At 38.2% G+C, this 24325-nt stretch overlaps 2 protein-coding genes and 1 pseudogene across 11 annotated transcripts; 2 read left to right on the forward strand and 1 right to left on the reverse strand.

Annotated features, from left to right (window-relative positions):
- Positions 1 to 235: 235 nt before the first annotated feature.
- LOC113311471 lies at positions 236 to 2690 on the reverse strand (annotated as a pseudogene).
- A 2288-nt stretch (positions 2691 to 4978) lies between these two features.
- LOC113309568 lies at positions 4979 to 12243 on the forward strand. 10 transcript variants are annotated; one of them, XR_003340668.1, is made up of 5 exons: positions 4979 to 7467; positions 7769 to 7956; positions 8320 to 10555; positions 10962 to 11075; positions 11631 to 12243. XR_003340668.1 is itself a non-coding variant. In XM_026558010.1 (3 exons), exon 2 carries the CDS (start codon positions 9266 to 9268, stop codon positions 10529 to 10531), a length of 1266 nt encoding a protein of 421 aa, XP_026413795.1. In that variant the 5' UTR covers positions 4979 to 7956; positions 8320 to 9265; the 3' UTR covers positions 10532 to 10555; positions 11631 to 12243. The 10 variants fall into 10 exon arrangements, 1 of the variants encoding a protein (XP_026413795.1); XR_003340669.1 differs by having other exon boundaries at positions 7823 to 7956; XR_003340667.1 differs by having other exon boundaries at positions 4979 to 6613; positions 6807 to 7956.
- Positions 12244 to 13429: 1186 nt separating this feature from the next.
- Positions 13430 to 15815, forward strand: LOC113308645. The gene is made up of 2 exons (XM_026557108.1): positions 13430 to 14873; positions 15450 to 15815. The coding sequence occupies exon 1, from the start codon at positions 13592 to 13594 to the stop codon at positions 14840 to 14842; it is 1251 nt and encodes a 416-aa protein (XP_026412893.1). The 5' UTR covers positions 13430 to 13591; the 3' UTR covers positions 14843 to 14873; positions 15450 to 15815.
- The last annotated feature ends 8510 nt before the right edge of the window (positions 15816 to 24325 follow it).

The following is a 24325-nucleotide window of genomic DNA, read 5'->3' on the forward strand; positions in this document are numbered from 1 at the left end:
GGTTATTGTATCATTATGGTTGTTCCAAAAACCGCACCTAGTTTCATTCTCGAGGAATGGTGTGCACATATAGATCTCTATAATAGTGTTTGCACCTATAGACCTCTGTATTCGTGTGTGCACATCTGGAAATTCGAGGAGTCTAGTGGAGACGGTAGTGCGGTATATGCAAAAGCAACAACTGAATACGTAAAAGCAAAAATATGTTCGAACTCGTAAGACGATAAACTGGCTATCATTGTACAACAGGCGAGAAACCAAGTAGCATTGTGCTCTCTGTCGTTGCCATCGTGTAAACAATAATTATGACAGGCTTGAAATGGTATAATGTAAAGTTATGAACTACTTCTGAATTTGATACAAGATGATACCCATGTTCCACAAAACCTCCAGAAAGAAATGAAAGGTAAAAAATACAATTTATGCTAATTTCAAGAGGTCCTGACTATATAGAACTTAATGTGATGAGAAGCCATCAAAGTCGAAAGCACATGATGCAGCATCATTGCTCCCTTAGTGGTAGGACATGTACTTCGCAGTGGCACTAAACTTCTTGTATCCCTTAATTACCTTTTTGTTGGAAAATATATGCGCTTTCGGTTTCTCGGAAATCATGATCATGCAACAAACACAATAATAATAAGAAGAGAGTTAGAAAGACTTATCGAATTGGTTGATCGAGACGAGGTAATCCTCTTTCCTTAAAGACAATTCATCCCCGCATATGATGCTCACGGTTCTACGGATGGTGCTCACGGTTCTACGGAGACGAGGTAATCCTCTTTCCTATAAGGTACAACGATCACGCCTTATAATAAGTAGCACTACATTACTATTAGGCCAGCGAATGTTAACGATTACTGTGCTCTTAAATGACTCTGACTCTTGATATAAATTCTGCGTCTCAAAAACTTGTGAAAAACCCATGTATAATCAAAACAGGAGGTGGGTATTTATAGAGTCAATAGTGACTCTACAAGGTGTCTCTTCATCCATAGGTGACTCTCCATAACACTTGTGCATTAAGTGTCTTATGGTGAAGAGACATGACCCAAAACAAACCTCTTGGACTTTAACATTTGAAATCAATTTTCACTCATATAAAATAAATGTAATAAAAAATTCCAACACTTTTCCACGACATCTTGGAAATATTTCTCACTAATTTGTCTTTCCCCTTGCCCTAATTACATACATTCCTGCCTCGGTACATAAAATCCTTATATCCGCTCTTGGTTGTGCAAAATCAAAAAAAAATAAAATAAGTGATCCGCAAACAGATATCTACAAATGGAGTAGCATTATGTTGTAAACGCATTGCCCTAAACCAACAAACAAACCCATCTTAAACTATTAGCAAGCTGATTATCTATCTTAAATTGAAATTCTAATTCAGTGGTAATTGCAACTGCAATAATTTTTGCCAACCCAATGTGAATAAATACTTTAACCACTAGGTCTCATCTGTTTATATTCACAATGTTTGCTTATTTACTAAAAAATCTGGATTTGAAACAAGGCAATGGTAAGGTTCATATTCTTCTCAGTGACGTTGTTTAGGATGTAAAGTGAGAACATTTCTGTAATTCATAATGCAAAAACGAACCGCGAATAACATATATTTGTTTCGGAAAGCAAACACCTAAAAAAAAACTAGTAAAAAGAAATAAAAGAAATTCCAATAACTCTTACTGGTAGAATTTGGGGTAAGCCGAGCTAGGAGCTCAAACCTAATACTACTTTGAACATTCATGCTTCTAGTGTGGATCTTAAAAATCTGGGTCCTGCTTTCCAGATCAGGTAACCCAAATTTAACGTTACGGTCCAATCGTCCAGGAGCAATAAAACGGGGTCCAAAGTGTCAGGCAAAACCAAAATATAGGAAGACATGATGTAGTGAAACAATATGAACAAGAATAAGAAGCATTTTACATACATAGAAAATTTAGAAACTGAACAACAAAAACAAATTAAACCAAAAGGCAACTGAATTATTACATAATCAAAAACATCAGAGAAAGATTTCAAACCTGTTAGTTTCCATGAGTACTTTAATGTTTCCTCATGGATCGAATCCATCAATATGGTTTATGAGTTCAAGCATTGCACGTTGAACTTCGTCATCTCCGCCAACACTATCATCAAAGCGTGCACCCCCAATGGCATTAGCAAGTAGTGTTTTTCCAGTACCAGGTGGACCATAGCAGAGAATACCCTTCGGAGAGGATCAATCCCAAATTTCACAAATTTTTATGGGTGAAGCACTAGTAGCTCGACAACCTAACGACGAAACCACAGACAGGATGAGCACCTCATGGTAATTATCTAGTGCCGAAAAACTGCTTGTAAGTACATGATTTTCAACGAGATAATGAAAGAGGTTAAAAGCACCTCTCGCTTCCTTTCAATCTGATCTTTGCATCCACCAACATTCTTGTAAATAACATATGATTTTTTTCTACGGTCATCATTGTAACAGTTGGGTCAATCCTTACTGGTAAGGCCATATTAATCTTATGTTTAACTTGGTCAACCCTGAAATAATAGGGAGTGGAAAAAGCGAGTGCTCAGGAAATGGGAATAATAGCTTCCACACACACATACAAACAGAATAAAAATACTTACCCAACGCGCATTCCTTTTTCAGTGTCAGTTGGTGCGTATTTTTCATCTAGTCCAACAACATATTGCAGAAAAAAAATGTTCGAAAATCAAGTTTCTTACCGATAAAAAAAAGCACACATAACTAATCATCGTATAAAAATACAACAATACCTTTGCAACTTGCTTTACGTCATTTATTGTGCATCTTCCTTATTCGGGTTAAGAATATCTCTGTACACCTTGCAACTTATATATTCAAAAACAAACTAGAAATTGACGACGACTTGATTTTAAAACCCACTACGATTTAGAACTACTCTATACAGAGACCTGCAGTAAAAATTCTAATCACAGGGCCGAGGGGGCACAAATTAAGGAACCAAGATGACCACAACAAAAAGACGACGCACGGAACAAGAAACAAAAGTGTATAAACGGGAATTATCTAGGGTTTATCTTCCCTACTGTCACACGCGCAAATGCACCTCAAATTTTCTGTGCAAATGTAACCCGACAACACAACGGTTTAGTGAATCAACTTCACCCACAAGTACTCAGCCTTGCATACTTGCATTAAAGCATGCATTTTTCTTGACTCTTAAGAAATTATGCTACAAAAGTCTTTTCTTATTTCTCTCCAACTCTTTATGCCCTCGTAAGCATAAGAGGTTTGCCATGCACTTAAATAATTCTCATACAAATCAGCAACGTATTGAACACAAAGATATACCGCAACAAACCCATTTTATTGGACTAAAGGAAGATTACAAAACTTGGCCATCACATGGACCAAAAAAGGACATCACCCTCTTGGTGATGCCTTATTATCTCAAAATATGAGACTAACTCTACCAACTCTCTCCTACTGATTTCTAATGTCTCTAGCACTATTTATACAATAGTTACAAAGCAAAAAACCGTGCACAACACTTGTACACGCATGGAACAGCCAGCCATGTGTCCCATATGGTAGTTCCTCTAACCGTCAATCTGCTTTTCAACTGCCACCTTTTTTGTTGTCAAGCCAAATGAAGCCACATATGTTCTTGGTGGTTAAAATATGTCAAACTCAGTTGTAAAACCTCTTTATAACTATCTCAACCAACTCATTTTCTCTAGCATACATGTGATGCACACATACTCATAACTGACAACTGGAACTCATATCCGACAATCATTGCGTTGCACTGTTGGGACCGGTCATACCTACCCACTAAACCCTCAAATAAAAATCCACAATGATCTTGAATTCGTATTAGTTTTTTACATATAATATTGGATTCATTTTAATGGGTTAAGTTAAACATACCATAAGTGATTTTTCTTGTTCGCTGGTTAACATTGCTTCATCAACTTTAAGATCCCACTGGCTTGGTGGAGCCAAACCAGTATCAGACTCCTTAAATACCACGTAATTTGTTAAATCTTCGGAGCCAAGTTCTTCAATTCTTTCTCAGTTGTAGATACAATCGAAATATACGGTCCCAAAACCTACAACCAAAAAACCAAAAAAAACGACATTACGATGCGATTAAAAAGCTGAATTTCAGAGGGAAATAGATGATGATGATCTATACATAAGTTTTGAGAAAAGTTATATCATATGCGTCTAATGGAGGATGGGTTTTCTTGTTGTTGTTAGCGGTATTATAATCGCTGTCAGCCATGGTTGTTTTCTTTTTATGCAACAAAGTTTTCGTTGGAGTGAATTTTTTATGTCAGGTATCTGTGGTCTGGTCTGTTTATGTAAGGATTTTTCTACATCCCCTTATCAATCTGACCTGCTTATTCAATATGAATGAGTATCACTAGATTTGCTCAAGAATGAGTATTACTAGATTTGCTCAAATTAGGTGCTGGAGTGAGAATACCCACTCATTCATCAATAATCACTCATACTCATTAAATCGAATGAGTGGGTAAAAGTGGATACTAAGCGGCTGAAAATCAGCCGTTTAGAAAAAAAAACACATTGAGCGGCTGAAAATTCGCCTCTCAAACCTAATTTTATTAATTTAAAACTCTTAGGTGCGGGACTAACAATTAGGTTTTATTATTAAAGAAAAAAAACTACGAGGAGGCATATGTTAAACCGCTTGGAGGGAATTTTTCTCTTCAAACGGATAAATATCAGCCACTTAGTCTATTTTTTAAGATTTCCACGGTCACAAAACACTCTTTCATTCGGTCTCTCACTCAATTTGGTAGTAAATGATGGTTAAAAACACTCATTCCATATCCCTTGCTAGGCAGGCTGCACAAACCCGCCCGCACCCGTCGTATTAGCACGACCCGCTTAAATTTACCCGCAACCATACCCGGCTCGCTCAAATTTAGGTTTTTTGACACTTCCCCTCTAAATCTCAGTCCCGCAGACTCTCTTCTCTTTTTCTTCTTCTTTTTCGTTTTCGGACGAAAGGCAAAATGTATCGATCTTTGTGGTGTAAATTGGGAGTTAATCTGAAGAGAACGGCTGCCATCATCAATGGAGTATCTTCTTCTTCGTCATCAACAGCTAAGTATTTTCTATTCAGAATACAAGATCCAAATGTTGTAATTTCAAAATCTAGGGTTACTTCCATCTTTTATTCCTTCTCTACTACTACCACTAGTGATGGTAATCTTACTTCCGATTCTTCCTCATTTGTGGTTTCCTATCTTATAAATTCATGTGGATTGTCTGAAAATCAAGCTATTACTGCTTCTGAAAAACTCAATTTCATGACCACTTCTAATCCCGATTCAGTCTTAACTTTACTTAGAACTTACGGATTTACTGAATCCCACGTTTCTAAACTAATCCCTAAATACCCAGCCATCCTCTCATACAAACCAGATAAGACCCTTAAACCAAAATTAGATTTTTTCAAATCCATAGGGCTTTGTGGACTTGATCTTGCCAACTTAATATCAGATGACCCAAAGATCCTCATGCAGAGCTTTAATAAAGGAATTATCCCTTCCTTTGATATCATTAAGAGCATTGTTCACTCTGACCAAAACGTCATTAAAATGATTACACGAAATTATTGGATTCTCAGTCAAACCCATGTTAAAAGGTTGATGCTCAACCTAGAGCTTTTGAGAAATGAAGGTGTATCTGAATCTAAAATATCAAAGTATTTAATCCGCCAACCAAGAGCATTTGCGCAAGATACCAATAGATTTAAAGAGATTGTAGAGAAGGTTAAAGAACTGGGTTTTGATCATTCACAAGCCACATTTCTCAGAGCTATACAAACATTGACATCATTGAGTGAAGTCAACTGGAAAAAAAAAGAGGATGTTTACAAGAGATGGGGTTGGTCTGAGGATCAAATTCAAGCAGCATTTAGGAAAAATCCTTATTGTATGACGGTCTCTGAAAAAAAGATTATGGCGGTTATGAATTTTCTTGTGAACGAAATGGGTTATAATTCATTAAGTATTTCCAGAACCCCAATAGTTTTTGGCTATAGCCTGAAGGACAGGATTATCCCAAGGTGTTCAGTCATCAGGATTTTAGTCTCCAAGGGTCTGATTCAGGAAAAAAATTGTATTAATTCACTTTCAACCATGGTAGACAAGTCTTTTCTGGAGAAATTTGTCAAGAAGTACGAGGAAGAAGTTCCTGAAATAATGAAGGTGTTCCTATCCCAGCTTAAATACCAAGACTTACTTCAGAGGTGAAGGGGATCTGATGAGATGAATGTGTGGGTACAGGTACGTAGATTATTTGAATTCACATGTTTCAGTGTACACAGTGTGACAAAGTAGTTGTTTTATTCTTTATTATCACTATGTTAATCTACAAGACTGCAACTACTGTATGGGATGTATGAATTTTGGTTTCACCACCGAAATTGTATGTTTTGAACATGATATGCATGTTTAGTTGTTTGGTAAGGAAGTTTATCTTCTAATGTGGACTGGGATGAAGTTGCGTTGGCAAGATTCAAGTTGGTTGCTTGTCGTATTAGTTCTCTGTCACAGGCCAAAGAGATGTTCTGCTATTTTCCAGAGCAGGAAGGTGAAAATCTATGCTTTAAAGTTAGTTTAATCCTATGAGCTATTATTGTTAAATCAAGATCTTGGAACATTCTTCGTTTGTCCTTCTTGAGATTATAAACTGATTTGGTCAATTTTGCTGTCACATACTCTTCAAATGATTTACATAGTTGAAGCTTGAACTTTTAGTTTAATCCGTTCCATCCTTGAAACAGGCGGTCAGGATACTCGGGAAATCCAACTCTTACTCTTGTTTCTTTTCTTCATCCTGCTTTGGGTCTGTTCATATGCTTATGTCTCATGCTCTATTCTGTCATCCGGCTCTCTGTTGGTACATGCTTGGGTTTGTGCAAGTTTTCTTCCACATGTGAAATGTGGCTGTCATGGTTTCAGCATTTCACCATGTCATACATCATCTAATTTATTACCAAATCTGTTTCTTGTGTGATTCATACATTTTAGTTTTACCCTACAAGCTCTTGATCCGTACTATGCACAAGGAATAATTTGGATTCTATACAGGTCATGCATCATCTGATCTATAAGCAAATATGTTGCTTGTTTGATGCATAGTGTTCAGTTTGACATTGCAAGCTCTTGGGTCTTGGCCAATGCTACACAAGAATGGGATTTCACTTCTCAGAGTAGATTTGTAGGCTTAGGGACTTGGTTATCACATTTCGGTTATCACAATCCTTGGGCATTCCTTTCCGGTTGATTCGTGGTCGACAGTCACCATATTTTCATTTGTTTTGTTTTTGTGATTGATAGAAGTAGTGTTCAAAAGACATGATTTAGTGACAGGATGTGAGTGACATGGGTTGACCATTATACAAGAAATTGTTGAAGTTGACTGTGAGAACTTCACGTCTCATGGTATGTCTGCTACCACACTTTCTCTACAAAGGAATGCACGTTATTTAGTTCTTATTGTGGATATTTTGGCTTAACCTATCAGTGCTGTCTGTCTCGTGAAAATAGAATTAAGAAAGAGTATTCTTGAATTACGATTTTATGTGCTGTAGGTTAATTATTTCGTTTCGATGATAATTGAAGCTCTGATTTCCTTTTTCTTTTCTCGTTTTTGCTTTCCCGAGAACTCTAGTCTATGAGATAATGCAAGATCCATAACTGTTTCATGTTTTTGTAACAATTTTCTTGGGACTTCCTTCCAAAGCCTAAGCCAAGCTCAAAAGGAGCAGCAAGATTCTAAAACCAAGTGCTATGTCAGGTCTCAGCATTCGAACATTATATCTGACGGTGGGATGGACCCATTACTTCCAGTGGAGGAGAACCCTCTCAATAGCCCAAAATCCGCAAGAAGTTATGGTGACAAACATTTAGAGATCATCAACTTCCGACATGGTATGCTAACTTTGCACCTTCTCGCCACCGTCATGTTTGTCTCATCACTTGTTGGTTGGCTACAGATATGCATTCTCATCTGCAATGTGGGTTAAACTTTTTCCTGTAAATTCTCAACAGCTAAGTTATCCCCCGGCCCCCACCCACCCCCTTAAATATTCTAGTCTAGGACCTACCCTAGGTAACAACGCCTGATTACTGGTGTTTAAAATTCAAAACGTAATTTACAGGTTAATTGTTGTAAACGCCTATGGTCATTATGTTCCCAATATGCCTTAAAACCTTAATAATGAAATGTAACCTAAGTGAATTCTGCATTCTAAACCAAGTTTCTCATACATGGATCTGTTTTAATTCTTGCAGAGAATTGGGCTTGGTCAGAATCTACCATGGTCTCTATATTCGGGTGTTTGTATATGTGTCATTTTCCAGGTCTAAGTAACCCTCGGCTTTGATTCCCTCTCATTAGTCATTTCCTGTACCTCATTTTCGAGGCATGGAAGTCGGTTTGAGCTTGGTCTATCTGCTCGGTGGATATTGTTCTTTCTCTGCTATTGCTTTAACTCCATACAGAGATCCTTCACTCCAAGTCCATGACTATAGTTGAAATCATGTTTACTGCTTTTGAGAGTAATAGAGAAAAGGAGCAGAGAAATGGGAGAGGTTCATTTAACCTACAGCAGGAAACATTCTGACAGACATTAACAAACTCCTTATCAGAAGCTATACACATACCGGAAACTTTGATGGGTACCAGCTCTGTTGCACATTTTTCTATGTATTTTCTGATATACTGGTAATTGGCAGTATTTTGGGTGAGAGATCTTTTTCAACCGAGAGACAAGGGGTTCTGACGACGATTAAGCTAATTGTTACTTTTGTTTGTACGGTTGTTATTGCACAATTTGTTGATTTTACTGGACAGAGAGTACTTGTAATCATCTCCAGTATAAAAGGTTTTGATTCTGAGCTCTTTTGTACTTTAATCCAGGCATTGAAACTGTACAAGCTTCTCCAGAGATCTTTTCAAACTTTGCATCTCAATTACTTCAAACTTTGCATCTCAATTATTTGAAACTTCACTAAAAGCAGCCCCTGCTGCACTGAACCGCGTGACACAGCCCCGGCCGTGCAACCGCAACCCCATCCCTTGTAACATCTGTTTTTTCTTTCCATAGTGCCGAAAAAACGGACTAAATACGAAACGGCCCCTTGATTTTCAGAAGCTGTAAATTCTAGGGTTTTCACTTTTCATACTTAATTCGGTCTGGCCTCTCTTAGTTCTTCTTTTTCCCGGTGAAAGGGCGAAATGTTTCGATCTCTGTTTTACAAATTGGGTGTAACTCTGAAAAGGAAGCTCATCAATGGAGAATCATCTTCTTCTTCATCATTTGCATCAACAGCTAAGTATTATCTTTTTACATCACCAAATCAAAATGTTCTAATTAAGAATCCTAGGGTTACTTCCACTTTGTCTTCCTTCTCTACTGCCGCTTCTAGTAATAGTAATATTACTTCTGCTTCTGATTATTCGTTTGTAGTTTCTTATCTGATAAATTCATGTGGATTATCACGAACCGAAGCTATTACTGCTTCTAGAAAACTCAATTTCAAAACCAGAAAGACTCCTGATACAGTCTTAGTTTTTCTGAAAGCATATGGATTCACTGAACTTCACATTTCTAAACTAATCAATAAGTATCCATCCATCCTCTTGTCCAATCCTAATGAAACCCTTGAACCCACACTAGATTTCTTCAAATCAAAAGGGCTTTCTGAAATTGACCTTGCCAATTTCATCTCAAGTTTCCCAGGAATACTGAAGAGAGACTTAAATCAAAAGATAATTCCTTCATTTGATACACTTAAGAGTGTTGTTCAGTCGGATGAAAACGTTGTTAAAATGATTAAACGAGATGCTTTGATTATCAGTGCAGATCGAGTTAAAAAAGTGATGGTCAATGTAGAGCTTTTCAGAAATGAAGGTGTCCCTGAAGCTATTATTTCTGAGTATCTAATTTTACATCCAACATCATTTACGGCCGATAGATTTGTTGAGATCTTAAGAAAGGTTAAAGGAATGGGTTTTGGTCATTTAAAGGAATGGGTTTTGTTAGAGAGGACATTTCTTAAAGCTGTTCATATGCTGACAATAATGAGCGAAGCCAGTTGGAGAAACAAAATGGATGTTTACAAGAGATGTGGGGGTTGGACTGAGGATCAAATGCAATCAGCGTTAAGGAAGGATCCTGGTTGTATGAAGGCCTCTGAGAAGAAGATTATGGCGGTTATGGATTTTCTTGTGAATGAGATGAGTTATGATTCATCTATTGTTGCTGAAAACCCAGTAGTTTTTTGCTGTAGCCTGGAGGATAAGATTATCCCAAGGTGTTCTGTTATCAGGGTTTTAGTCTCCAGGGGTTTCATTAAAGAAAACATTTCTTTAGGTACACTTGCTACCTTGGTAGATGAGTCTTTTATGGAGAAATTTGTGAACAAATATGAGCAAGAGGTTCCTGGACTAATGAAGGTATTCGAAGGGAAGTTGAATTACCAAAAGCTATTGCAGAAGTGAAGGAATTGCTAATATTGGGTAGCGGTATGTAGATTATTTGAATTCACTTTAATTCTTGCATATCTTTAACTTTTTACTCTATGCTTGATTTGGTTTTTGGAAATGAAAATTTTGCCTCCTCTTACGTACAAATAATGAAAATTATATTTCATAGAGTAGTAATTTTATCTTTTATACTTTTGTGATGGCTATAAGTTATCTAGAACTACTGTATCGGATGCCTGATTTTTGGTTGTGAACCGAAAGATGTATCTTTTCGGGAGGATGTTGGTTTGCTGTTTTGTTTGGAAATTTATACTGTTGTATAGAGTGCAATCATGTAATCAGAATCAAAAGTAGCTGCTTGTATGAGCATTTGTGAGTTATTCGTCAGAAAGCACATTAGGCTTCTGTCTGCACATTAAGATTCTAAAACCAAGTGCAATGTCAGGTCCCAGCATTCAAACATTAAATCTAATAGTGGACTGGACCCATTTCTTCCAGTGGAGGGGAACCCTCTCAATCTACGGTGACACATGATTAGAGATCATCAACTTCTGACATGGTATGCTAATTTTGCACCTTCTCGCTGCCTTCATGTTTGTCCCATCACTTGTTGCTTTTGGCTACAGATATGCATCCTTGTCTGCGGTGTGAATTCACTTTAGTTCACTCTATGTGTGTAGATTATTTGAATTCACCTTAATTCTTGCATATTTTTAATGCTTTACTCTATGCTTACTTTGTAATTTCGGAAATGAAAATTTTGCATCTTCATATGTAAAAATAAAGGCGAAAAATATATTACATGGAGCAGTAATTTTATCTTTTCTACTCTACTCTTGTCATGCCTATAAGTTTATCTAGAAGTACTGTATTGGACGACTGGTTTTTGGTTATGAAACGAAGGATGCATCTTCTCGACAGGATGTGTAGTTTGCTGTTTTATTAAGAAATTTATACTGTTATGTACACTGCAATCATGTTTGTAGTTTTCATGCCCGATATAAACCTTATTAATGAAATGCACACCTCATTTTTGCATAACCTAAGTGCCTTCTGCATCTTGCTACATTAGGAATCAAGTTTCTCATACATGGATTTGTTTTAATTCTTGCAGAGAATCGGGCTTTTGGTCAGAATCCACCTTGGTTTTGGGATTCGGGTGTTTGTATATGCATCCTTTTCCACGGTCTAATTAACCCCTGGATTTGACTCCCTCTCATTTCCCGTACCTGGTTTTCGAGGCAGGGAAGTTGGTTTAAGCTTCCTCTATCTGCTCGGCAGATATTGTTCTTTTCTCTCTGCTCTTGCCTTAACTCCATAGAGATTCTTTTACTCGTCTATACTTGGAATCATATCAACTGCTTCTGAGAATAATAGAGAGAAATAGCAGAGAAAAGGGAGAGGTTCATATAACCTCCAGCAGGGAACATTTTGACAGACATTAGCAAACTCTTTACAGAAGCTGTACATTTTTTTCTTTCAGGTTATGTATTTTAAAATATAGTGATAATTGGCATCATGATTTAGCAATTTTTTGAGAGATCTCATAAACCAAGCGACGAGATTGAAGTAGAAAGAGACGAGGGCTTCTGACAATGATTAAGCTAATTGTTTCTGTCAGGGTTTGTGTATGTTACTTTTGTTTATTTCGTTATTATTGCCCAACTCGTCGAACCAGCCACTGCGCAGATTATTCGTAATCATCTTCAATATAGATGTTTGCTTCGGAGCTCTTTTGTACCTAAAATCTTGGCATTGAAATTCATGGTAAACATTCAATCAACATAACTGGCAAAATTAACATCATGTTTGTATTTCTCTCAGTCTGACTTAGGGCTGCACATGGGCGGGTATGGGCGGGTATAAGCTAAAACCAACCTCGCACCCACAGACTGCGGGTTTTTTTTTTCATAACCAACCCCGCACCCACAAACAGCGGGCGGGTTTTGTTACCCGCCCGCTACGGGTTGGGCGGGTATGGGTTTAAACGGGTTTAAACCCGCTTTATATTCAAGTATTTAGAGTAACTTCTATTCTCCTTGATTAAGTGAGAAAAAAAACAAAACCCCCAAAATATTCATACGTAGGAAGTTCACAGATGAAGATTAAGTGTTGAATTTGTTGATTTTTCGATTGTTGTCGATTTCTGATGAAGATTCGAAGTTGTTGTTGTCGATTTCTGGTGAAGATTTCTGGTAATTGTCGTTCGTAGGTGAAGAAGAAGAACTGAGGAGGAAGAAGAGGAGAGGTCGAACAGAAAGAAGAGTGTAGAAAGTGAACGAGGGTTATCAGTTATCCTATCTACTAGTATTAGGGTTTCATAATGGACGACTAGGATTAGTTTTATCTAATGGTATATAATCTGCGGGTTTTTTGGGTGGGTATGGGCGGGTATTAGCTTAAACCAACCTCGCACCCATAAACAGCGGGTTTTTTTTTTCATAACCAACCCCGCACCCACAACGGGCGGGTATGGATTAAAAACCCACGGATTTAGCGGGTACGGGTGGGTTTGGGTATCGTGGGCGGATCTTGTGCAGCCCTAGTCTGACTAGTCCGAATCTGACTGAAACTACCTGACTTATCCAGATCGGATTCAATATGATTGTGTTTTGGACTCAAAAGTATGTGAGTCACAGCTTAATCCCCGAGCCAAGGGTATTTTGTTTATCGACTCAAACGGGTCATGTAGTTTGGAATTGGATCTGATTCAGGTAGGGATTTAAATCCGACTCAAACTAAACGATCTGTCATCTGACTCGTGCGATTTAAATCTGACTCAAACTAAACGGTCCGACATCTGACCCGTGCTAAGTCAGATTCAGCAGTAGAATCAGCAAAACTCAAACATATTGAAGCTTGATTAAAGACTCAGGTTGCCTCGAGGACTCTGGACCAGGCCAATAAAAGTCTGTATCCCGTTGATAAAACGGACCAAATATGAAAAGCCCGCTTGATTCGTAAATGGGGAAGTTCTAGGTTTTACAAGATTTTAGGTTTCATACTTCCCTCTGAAGCTTAATCTCGCACTCTTTTTCTTCTTCTTCTTCTTCATTGTTTCAGTTGAAAGGAGAAATGTTTCGATCTCTGTTTTACAAATTGGGTGGAACTCTGAGAAAGCAGCTCATCAATGGAGAATCTTCTTCTTCATCATTTGCACCAACAGCTAAGTATTATCTTTTTACATCACAAAATAAAAATGTTCTAATTAAAAATTCTAGGGTTAATTCTATTTACTCCTCCTTCTCTACTGCTACTGCTGCTGCTACTGCTGATGGTAATGTTACTTCATCTTCTTCTTCGAATTCATTTGTGGTTTCTTATTTGATTAAGTCGTGTGGATTATCTGAAAATCAAGCAATTCCTGCTTCTAAAAAACTCAAATTCAAAACCACAACCAAACCAGATTCAGTCTTAAAATTGCTGACAGCATATGGATTTACTGAACCCCACATTTCCAAGCTAATCAATAGGGATCCATCCATCCTCTTGTCCAATCCTAATGAAACCCTTAAACCCAAACTAGATTTCTTCAAATCAAAAGGGCTTTCTGAAATTGACCTTGCCGACTTCATCTCAAGTTCCCCAGCAATACTGAAGCGAGCCTTAAGTAAAGAAATTATTCCTTCATTTGATGCACTTAAGAGCATTGTTCAGTCTGATGAAAACGTCAATCAAATGATTAAACGAGATGCGTGGATTATCAGTGCGGACCGAGTTAAAAGAGTGATGGTAAATGTAGATCTTTTGAGAAATGAAGGTGTTCCTGAAGCCAATATTATTAAGTATATAATCCTACATCCAAAAGTATTTACGGCGAATAGATTTGTAGAAAACCTAGAAAAGGTTAAAGAAATGGGTTTTAATCATTTGGAAATCAAATTTTTTAAAGCTGTGTATATGCTGACACAAATGAGTGAAGCTAGTTGGAGAAACAAAGTGGAAGTTTTCGAGAAATGTGGGGGTTGGTCTGAGGATCAAATTCAATCAGCATTCAGGAAGGATCCTAAGTGTTTTAAGGCCTCTGAGAACAAGATTATGGCGGTTGTGAATTTCCTTGTGCATGAAATGGATTATGATTCATCAATAGTTGTTGAGAACCCAATAGTTTTTTGTTGTAGTTTGCAGGACAAGATTATCCCAAGGTGTTCTGTTATCAAGGTTTTGGTCTCCAGGGGTTTGATTAAAGAAAACATTTCTCTAACTACACTTTGTGAAGATGAGTCTTTCTTGGAGAAATTTGTGAATAAATATGAGCAACAAGTTCCTGGACTAATGAAGGTATTTGAACGTCAATTGAATTACCAAGAGCTGCTACAGAACTGAAGGAATTGCTGAGATGAATATGTCGGTGGCGGTATGTAGATTATCTTGCGTATCTTTAATGTTGTTGTCTATGCTTGTTTTGTTAATTTGGAGATGACATGGAGTAATATCTTTTATACTTTTATCATGGTTATAAGTTTTTCTAGAACTACTGCATCAGTTGCCTGACTTTTTGTTGTGAACCGAAGGATAATCTTTTCAGTGGGATGTGTGGTTTGTTGTGTTATTAGGAAATTTATACTTTTATATAGACTCCAATCAGGATAATCCAAAGAATCAAAAGTAGTTGCTTATATGAGCACTTGTGGGTTCTTCGTCAGAAAGCTCATAGGCTTCTGCTAACTAAGTTAGTCTGTGTGAGGAACTTTTGGACGGCATTCAGTGTACGTTGGCAAGCTAAGATAAACCAATGAGTGCAGTGGGTTGCTTGTCATTTGAGTTCTTCCGTTCGTCATATGAGCTTATATGTCTTTTCTCATGTAGGTTGGGACTCAATTTGTTTTACTTGATGACATTAATGGCCTCTTTCCCCTTTGCCTTCTGACTCCCTTCGTTGAATGTCAAATCTTGAGAGGATAAATACTTAAAGAGAGATGTTCGTGTGCAGGTGGTCGTTTCTCAGATTAAAGACTAATGGAGGATGCGAGATTTAGATTGGTCTGTTTTTGGATCTGGCAGATGCCAAGAAGATGACATGGACTCGAGGTTATGTGGCTGCCTTGTGAGACCCAATATCTTTTATAAAGAGGTTTCAAATTCACAACAACGAACACTGTTGGGTGTTTCAAAACCAGTAATGTATGTCTGAAATTACTTTATATCTGAAAAAACAAGATCCAATTTTCTGGGATTAGAAAGAAATATGCAACCCCTGTACAGTTATTTTTCTGCAAGTTATTAAAATGCCTGTTAGGTCTATACTGCAACTATTATTTGAATACTATTATAAAGAATGTCGATTACATTTTTACCAGACTGGTGAGAACTGTAGCTGGAAATTACATGCACAGGTCTTGAGGAAAGGTTCTAAAACCCTTGATTTGGTGCCACTGAGTCCTAACTTATACAAGACACCTTTGAAATCGAATTCGGTGAATGGTGTGATCTCTTTGTTTTCATGACCTTTGCCTACACGAGAAACCAACAAGTCCATGGTGTCTCAAATCTTAGACATTTCCACAGCATTTTGTTCAGTAGTTTCACAAACTGGTAAAACCAAGTTGATGTACAGGAGTCCAAGCTTCTCATTAAAAACTAAGGTTGACTAGTTATTTCAAGAGTATGTTTTTTTGTTGCATCTCAAGTACTTAGGCCCCTTCCTATGGGTGTGGCAAACATGAATGTTTGCCATTTAAGCACCCACTATGGAGGAACATGCGGCCGAAAATCAAAGAGTTGCACTTCGAGCTAGTGTGCAAGATGAATTAAGAAGAGCAAATAGTTGGAGAGTTGCACAACAACTCAATTTTAGCACGTTCGAAGATAAATGCATCGGCAGGAATTATGTTTTCTACACCAATCATCCAATCGTTGATAGCGCATTACGGCTAATTCCGTTTTGGGAACGCGTTTTAATGAAATTTGAAGAAGAAACAACGAACCTCTACAATCGGAATTCATTGGTGTTGGGTTCTCGGTTCTCCATAATTTCCAAGAATGTTAACAAGTATATTGATAAGGGAAGAGGCTCGAAACATAAGAAGTGGTGACACCCTGCTGGAGATTGATCAAAGATGTCCTGCAAAGTGGTTGCGTGACAACAGAGAGAAGTTCCGATATGCAAGTTGCTATGAAATCTTAAAAGTGTTGCCCCAATTTAATCTAGCTTATCAATTCTAAGTTCTTAATTATAACTTATGTAGAAAACTTTAAATGAAGATTATTATTTATTAAACAAAAGTGCAATTACATTAACGATTTAAACAAACCACGAAAAACAACTAACAAAAACTCACAAACTCTCAAAAACAACTGTAGTACAATGGTAAAGTCATTGGGTGATGATACCAGTGACCTGAGTTCGAAACTCGTTAGCATCAAATTCTTTACCACCAAATACATAATCCCCTAAGCCTGTTGGATCTTGTGAAAACTCATTATTTGGACTCTGAGATGGTGGTTGAGTAGCATCAGGTGAGTCATAATCTTGAAATGGCACCGAAGGCATTGCAGGTGCTTGAAATCGGTGAAATAATGAACTTGTTGGGGTATAAATCACGGACTGCCTAAATGCATCCAAATTGACATGTGTGCACCAGGAGTAAGTACAAGACCTTGAGGAATGTAACCAAGAGGAGATTGGAAATCCGTTTCCAAGTTTGCTGCTGTTGGTGGTATCTGAGTCTGTTCCACCGTAGTCTCTTCCATCGGAGTGTCATGACGACTTCTACCACTTGCACGACTTCCACTTGCACGGCCTCTTGTATTGCTGTCATCGGGAATTTGAGAACTTGACCCTAACGGAGTGTTAGGCAATTCATAACTCAATTCATCCCTCAAAGCCTGCATCTGACTCAAGTGAAAATTGCGGAATTGATTGGTAAAATGCGCAAACTTGTTCAACTCGGTCTGATACTCTTCTCAAGGATGCTTGAACAGGCTCTGGGAGTAACTCATAAATTTCACTTAGCTCAGACCACCCACCACTTAATTTAGGTAACAAAACTCGCTCGGGATGGTTAGATAAATGCGTAGATGTTGCACCAGATCCAACTAATTTCCTGACATTAGAGAACTCGTACTCTTTATCCTGAACCCATACGATATCACTATCTGCAACAGATTTTCCTTTTTCCTTCCTGTTTCTTTTCCTTTGTCTTTCTTTCTTAGAACTCAATTTTTAAAAATCGCTGTGCTTTGCTCTCTAGAGAAGGGAAGAAAGAATTTTAGTTTTGTGAATGGAAAATGATGGGAATAGGGTATTTATAGGTGGTAGAGCACCGACCGTGAAGACGTGAACGGTCGAGATTACACCTGGCGGTCGCTAAGAAACCTCCAGCGGTGCAGTCTACACCTGGCGGTCGCTAAGAAACCTCCAGCGGTGGAGTCTCGACCGGTAGGTGGAAACTCGATGGGTTATTCATTTTCCACAGTGGCGCGTGAAGTTTGCCAGGCCAGCTGGCATGGCAAATAGGTGGGTTAGCCATTTGCCATAGGAACCGGCCTTATAACTTCACCTGATCGCATCAAGGTCTCTGCTTAGGATTGCAATTTCCACATGTAGAGACATATACAAAGACCCACGACATATCCAAAGAAGTTTGGGTTTCTACGAAAAGGGCCTCTTGATTTGCAGATGCTGGAAATTCTAGGGTTTTACAAGATTTTTAGGTATTCATACTTCCCTCTGAAACTCAGTCTCGCAGGAGTAACTCTGAAAAGCGGTATGTTTCGATCATTGTGTAAAGTAGGAGCAACTCTGAAAAGGCAGATCATCCGTACAGAACCTTCATCATCATCATCAGCAGCTAAGTATTTTCTCTTTACAACACAAATTCAAAATGTTGTACTAGAAATTCTAGGGTTACTTCTAGTTTCTCTTCATTCTCTACCGCTGCTGCTATTCATGGTAATCTTTCTTCTTCTTCTTCGAATTCATTGTGGTTTCTTATTTGATTAAGTCGTGTGGATTGTCACAAAATGAAGCAATCACTGCTTCGGAAAAACTCAGTTTCAAAAACACTTCTAATCCCGATTCAGTCTTGGTTTGTCTAAGAGCATATGGATTCACCGAACTTCACATTTCCAAACTCATCAATAAGCATCCATCCTTACTCCAGTCCAATCCTAATGAAACCCTTAAACCGAAATTTGATTTCTTCAAATCAAAAGGGCTTTCTGAAATTGACCTTGCCAACTTCATCTCAAGTTTCCCACGAATGCTGGCACGAAGCTTAAATAGAGAAATCATTCCTTCCTTTGATAGACTTAGGAGTATTGTCCAGTCTGACGAAAACGTAGTTAAAATGATTAAACGAAATGCTTGGATTATCAGTGCTGATCGAGTTGATAGAGTGATGGTCAATGTAGAGCTTTTGAGAAACGAAGGTGTTCCTGAAACTAATATTACCAACCATCTAAGCATGCGCCCAAAAGCATATACGTCCAACAGATTTGTAGAGATCCTAGAAAAGGTTAAAGAAATGGGTTTTAATCATTTAGAGACCACATTTCTGGAAGCTGTGCATATGTTGACAATGGTGAGCGAAGCCACCTGGAGGAAAAAAATGGATGTTTACAAGCGGAGATGTGGTTGGTCTGAGGAACAAATTCGATCAGCAATCAGGAAGAATCCTAGATGTATGAAGGCGGCTGAGAGTAAGATTATCGAGGTTATGAATTTCCTTGTGAATGAAATGGATTATGATTCATCGATTGTTGCTGAAAACCCAGTAGTTTTTTGCTGTAGCTTGCAAGATAGGATTATCCCAAGGTTTTCTGTTATCAAGGTTTTAGTCTCAAGGGGTTTGATTATAGAAAACATTTCTCTAAGTACACTTGCTACCTTGCCAGATGAGTCTTTTTTGGAGAAATTTGTAAAAGAATATGAGCAGGAAGTTCCTGGACTAATGAAGGTATTCGAACGTCAGTTGAATTACCAAGACCTTCTACAGAACTGAAAGGAAATGCTGAGATTAGTATGTCCGTGGCGGTTTGTAGATTACTTGATTTCACTTTACTTCTTGCGTATCTTTAATGTTTTTCTCTATGATTGCTTCGTTAATTTGGAGATGACATATAAGGTGAAAAATATATTTCATGGAGTAATATCTTTTATACTTTTATCATGGTTATAAGTTTATCTAGAACCAATGCATCGGTTGCCTGATTTTTATTAGGAAATTTATACTGTTATGCAATCATGTTAATCCAATGATTGAAAAGGAGTTGCTTGTATGAGCACTTATGAGTTCTTCGTCAGAAAGCTCAAAGGCTTCTGTCATCTAAGTTAGTCGGTGCTGAGGATCTCTTTGTACGGCATTCAAGGTATGTTGGAAAAATTAAAGATAAATCAACGAGTGCAGTGGGTTGCTTGTCATATGAGTTCTTCCGTTCGTCATATGGGAGCTTTAGTAATGGCAAAGAGTGGGTAGGAGAAACTACTGTCTGGAGTTATATGTCTTTTCTCTGGTATGCTGGAACTCAATTTACTTACTTTTTACTTGATGACATTAATAGGATCTGTTCTCTTTTCCTTCCGACTCCGTTCGTTGAAATCCTGAGAGGATATATACTTAAAAGAGGGATTTTCATATCCAGGTGGCCGTTTCTTGAGATTAAAGACTGTAGCTAGAAATTACGTACTCAATGGTCTTGAGGAGAGGTTCCTAGAAGGCTAGAACCTTTAATTTAGTGCCACCAAGTCCTAACTTACACATTCCAGTCAGGTTTATAAATGAGAATACAGTACCGATGAACAGTTCAACACTTTAGCTGGACAGTGGTGTCTCTGGACGACCTAGTTGCTAGTTGTTCTTTTTTCTCTTTAGTATACTAGGTTGTTTATGTAATATCAACTGTTTATAACTCCCCCTTTTTGATTTTTAATTTTGAAACTTGCATATTCGCAAAAAATCATCATACGACTTATCCAAATAGTTTTAACATAAGAGTAGTTCCATTTCCCTTGGTTCATTATGATGTTTGGGGACTAATAGATTAGATATTATGTTGTTTCCTTACTTAGCTTTATTCTTGTGATACTCTCATTAAACTGTAGTGTTCTTGTTTACTGTGAGATACTCTTGATGTGATATAATAATGAATAGAAAGGGAAAACCTTTCATGGGAGTTTAACCATTATCCAAGATGGTATCAGCCTAACTCGATCCATCAATCCCTCTTCTTCTCCTACACAAAATCAAATGGTCGGTGAAAAGAAATCGTTGCATCCAGCCTTTGTTGTCACAAACATCAAAACCCTCATTCCCATTGTCCTGGACATCAAACAGGATGAATATTCTTCATGGTTTTTTCTTTTCGAACTCCATCTCCAAGCTCACACATCTGGTTTTTCTTATTGGCGGTTCAACAACCCCAACAGATCTTGATGCCGCTACCGTGAAACAGCTAGACGCTATCTTCCGCCAATGGATGTTCTCTACCATGGCCAAAGACTTGATGCTCACTGTTTCTCAAATCAGGCAAAACTGCTAAAGAAATCTGGGGTCACCTTAAGAAGTTATTTCAAGACAACAAAGGAAGTCGCGCAACAACACTTGAAAGTAAGTTTGTTAACCTTAAATTCACTGAATGTAATGGTGTTGATGATTACTGTGATAAACTTAAGTCATTCTCCGATTGATTAAGTGATCTCGATTTCCCGATGAATGACAAGCGATTGGTTATTCAACTTGTCAATGGCCTTCTGGAGAAATACAACACTGTTGCCTCTTTCGTTCAACAGTCTATGCCTAGTTTTGATTCTGCTATATCTCAACTAAGAACGGAAGAAATAAGGCGTTCTCAGCAAACCCTAGCTTCTACACCAATGGCACTGGCTGCTGCCGCTGCCTCCCCTATGCATCACAAGAACCAGCGGCAAAACCGCACCAACAGCAACAGACGTGTCCCTCGTCCACCCTCCAACGACAATGATTCGACCCTTGGTCCAGCGGCCCAACCACCTCTTTTATGCCAACTCCCAGCATGCATCACACAGCGGCCCAACCACCTCCAGGCTATGCACGTCAACCCATCTACCAGCCTCTCTGGTCACCATACTGGCATGTACCTCCCTGCAAGTACCTTTTTTTCTTTAAACTCCCATGAGAGGTTTTTCCTTTCCATTCGTTATTATATCACATCAAGAGTATCTCACAGTAAATGAGAATACTACAGTTTACTGAGAGTATCACAAGAATAAAGCTAATTAAGGAAACAACATAATATCTAATCTATTAAGGAAACAACATAATATCTAATCTATTAAGCTAAGTAAGGAAACCAATTTTAAATGAGTGGAGAGGCCCTACAGACCCTTCTTGGAAACCCCGTCGACCACAACCACACTAACAGCGCTCGCAACGCGCACGATCACCTGGATTGGGTCGTGGCCAAGCTTACTTCACTCCAACCACTGAAGTTCTCCAACCCGATGATATTGCAGAGGCATATAGCTCCATGAGTCTTCATCCTCCTGACGATGATTTCTACATGGACATCGGTGCTACTTCACACCTCACTGCAAATTCAGGTACACTACATAACGTTTTCAACTCTAGCAATGTTCGTTTTATTCTAGTTTCCAATGGAAATAGTATTCCAGTTACGACTAGTGGTACCAAGTTCATACATCTTCCTTCTCGTCTTCTTCAGCTCAAAGATAACCTTGTTGTCCCTGACATTATCAAAAACTTAGTGTCTTTCCGCAAGTTTACTACTGATAATCATGTGTCTGTTGAGTTTGACCCACCTGGTTTCTCTGTGAAGGATATGATTTCGAAGAAGACTATTCTACAATGTGACAGTTATGGAGAGATCTATCATATCACCAATTCCATCGTATCTACTCCTACTCCGCCCCTGCCTCAACTATCTCTCTTGCTGTTTGTTCGCCAGATGTTTGGCATAACCGGCTTGGTCACCCTGACAAAGCTATATTAGATGTCTTACGCACCAAAAGTTTTATTTCGTGTAATAAAAATTCATGTTCTCAACTGTGTCATTCTTGTCAAGTTAGTAAACATGTTAGATTACCATTTTTTGAGTCCCATTCCAATACTTTTGCCCCCTTTGATATTATTCATAGTGACTTATGGACCTGTCCATCACATGTTGAAACAGGTTTCCGATATTACCTCATTTTATTGGACGATTTCACTAATTATCTATGGGTTTATCCTTTAAAAGTTTTCAATGTGACTTAGGTCGTTAATTTGATAACTCTTCTTTTTATAATTTTGCTCATACAAATGACTTTGTTTTCCATTTCTCTTGCCCACAAACCTCCTCCCAGAATGGCAAGGATGAGCGTATGATTCGTCGAGTCAACGACATTACTCGTACTCTTATGTCTCACGCCTCAATTCCCTCCAAATATTGGGCTGACTCTTTTAACATGGCCGTTTATCTTCATAATATTCTTCCCACCAAAATTTTTACATTTTCACTCTCCTGTTTTTGATCTCTATAGTCGCCAGCCTACATATGATCATCTTCGAATTTTTGGCTGTCTTTACTATCCTAACCTTTCCTCCACTGTACCTCAAAAACTTGCTCCTTGTTCTACTAAATGTTTCTTTCTTGTTTTTCCTATCAATCATCGTGGCTATCATTGTCTCGATCTCACTACTCATAAAATCATCATCTCTCGTCATGTAACCTTCGACGAAACAGTTTTCCCATTCGCAACCTCTACTCCCACCGGTCCTACAGATTCAGAACCCTCTCCCCCTCTTATCCATGATAAGCAGCTACATTTTGCACCCATATTTATATTAGCTAGGACTCGATATCTTGGCTAACAACACTATTTTAGTGTTTTGGTTGAAAGTACTAGCAAACCCGATCACTATTAAAATTTGTGGCTGAAGAGAAGAAAAATGGCGTTTGTGCCGTTGCCGAATGTGAAAACTACAGGGAGACCCATTCTCCCAGACTTTTCTACTATGAAACCCACGCTCAGAAAAACACAGGCGCGCACCCATTTTCTGGAAGAAAATTATTCTCAAACCCATAATTTTTGAAAATTATGTTTCGGTCTTTTTTTTTTCTTCTTCTTCTTCTCAGATTCGTATCTCCCTACAGCTTTCTTTCCTATCTATCGACGGAGTCCAAAATCTCGATTGAGATTAGAAATTGCAGCAACCAAGTTGGGTCCGTTTGTCAACTGGATTGGGTGTATTCAAGGGTTCGTTTGTGATTTGAATCATCTACAGTTGAGGTAATGTTTGAGAGGAAGAAGTTAGGGTCTGATCTGTTGATGTAATTGATTATGAATGAAGTTTTAGAAGATCAGATAAGGAATTTGGTGAAGTTGCAAAACTAAAATCAATAAAGAAAAGGGGATCTGGGACTGATTGATTAAATGGGTTTTGGTGGTTGTGTTCGAAGAATCGGGAGCTCGAGATGATGTAGAACTTTGGGTTGTATTTTAACTCAAGAGAGCCAGGAAAGAAGAATTTCTTACATCCCCTCTTTTCTCTGTCCAAGAGATGTTGTTGCTGTGGTTGATTGTGACAGTAAATGATGATGAATGAGTCTAGTTTATAATTCCTTGAAGAAGTGGAGTTATTGGGCTGTGTTGAATGTGAAATTGCAGGAATTGGAGAGCTGAAGGAGATGGTTTCTCAACATACAACAACACCATCAGGTAGCGTATATCAACTGTTCGACAGAAAAGCTGAACCACCATCTTATTACCACCTAGTTCGCAGCTGTTACAATGGTTGCTGCTATGGGCATTGTTGATTATCTGGGTCGTGTAAGAAGAGGAGAAGAAACAAATGCTGCTGCAGATGTTTGTGTGGGTGTTGTGTGCTG

This window comes from Papaver somniferum, chromosome 9, assembly GCF_003573695.1.
Source record: "Papaver somniferum cultivar HN1 chromosome 9, ASM357369v1, whole genome shotgun sequence".
In the NCBI taxonomy this organism is placed as follows: Eukaryota; Viridiplantae; Streptophyta; class Magnoliopsida; order Ranunculales; family Papaveraceae; genus Papaver; species Papaver somniferum.

What these genes read in the sequence shown, in the direction of transcription:
- LOC113309568 (XM_026558010.1), top strand. Translation starts at nt 9,266, where the DNA reads ATGTTTCGATCTCTGTTTTACAAATTGGGTGTAACTCTGAAAAGGAAG.
- LOC113308645 (XM_026557108.1), top strand. Translation starts at nt 13,592, where the DNA reads ATGTTTCGATCTCTGTTTTACAAATTGGGTGGAACTCTGAGAAAGCAG.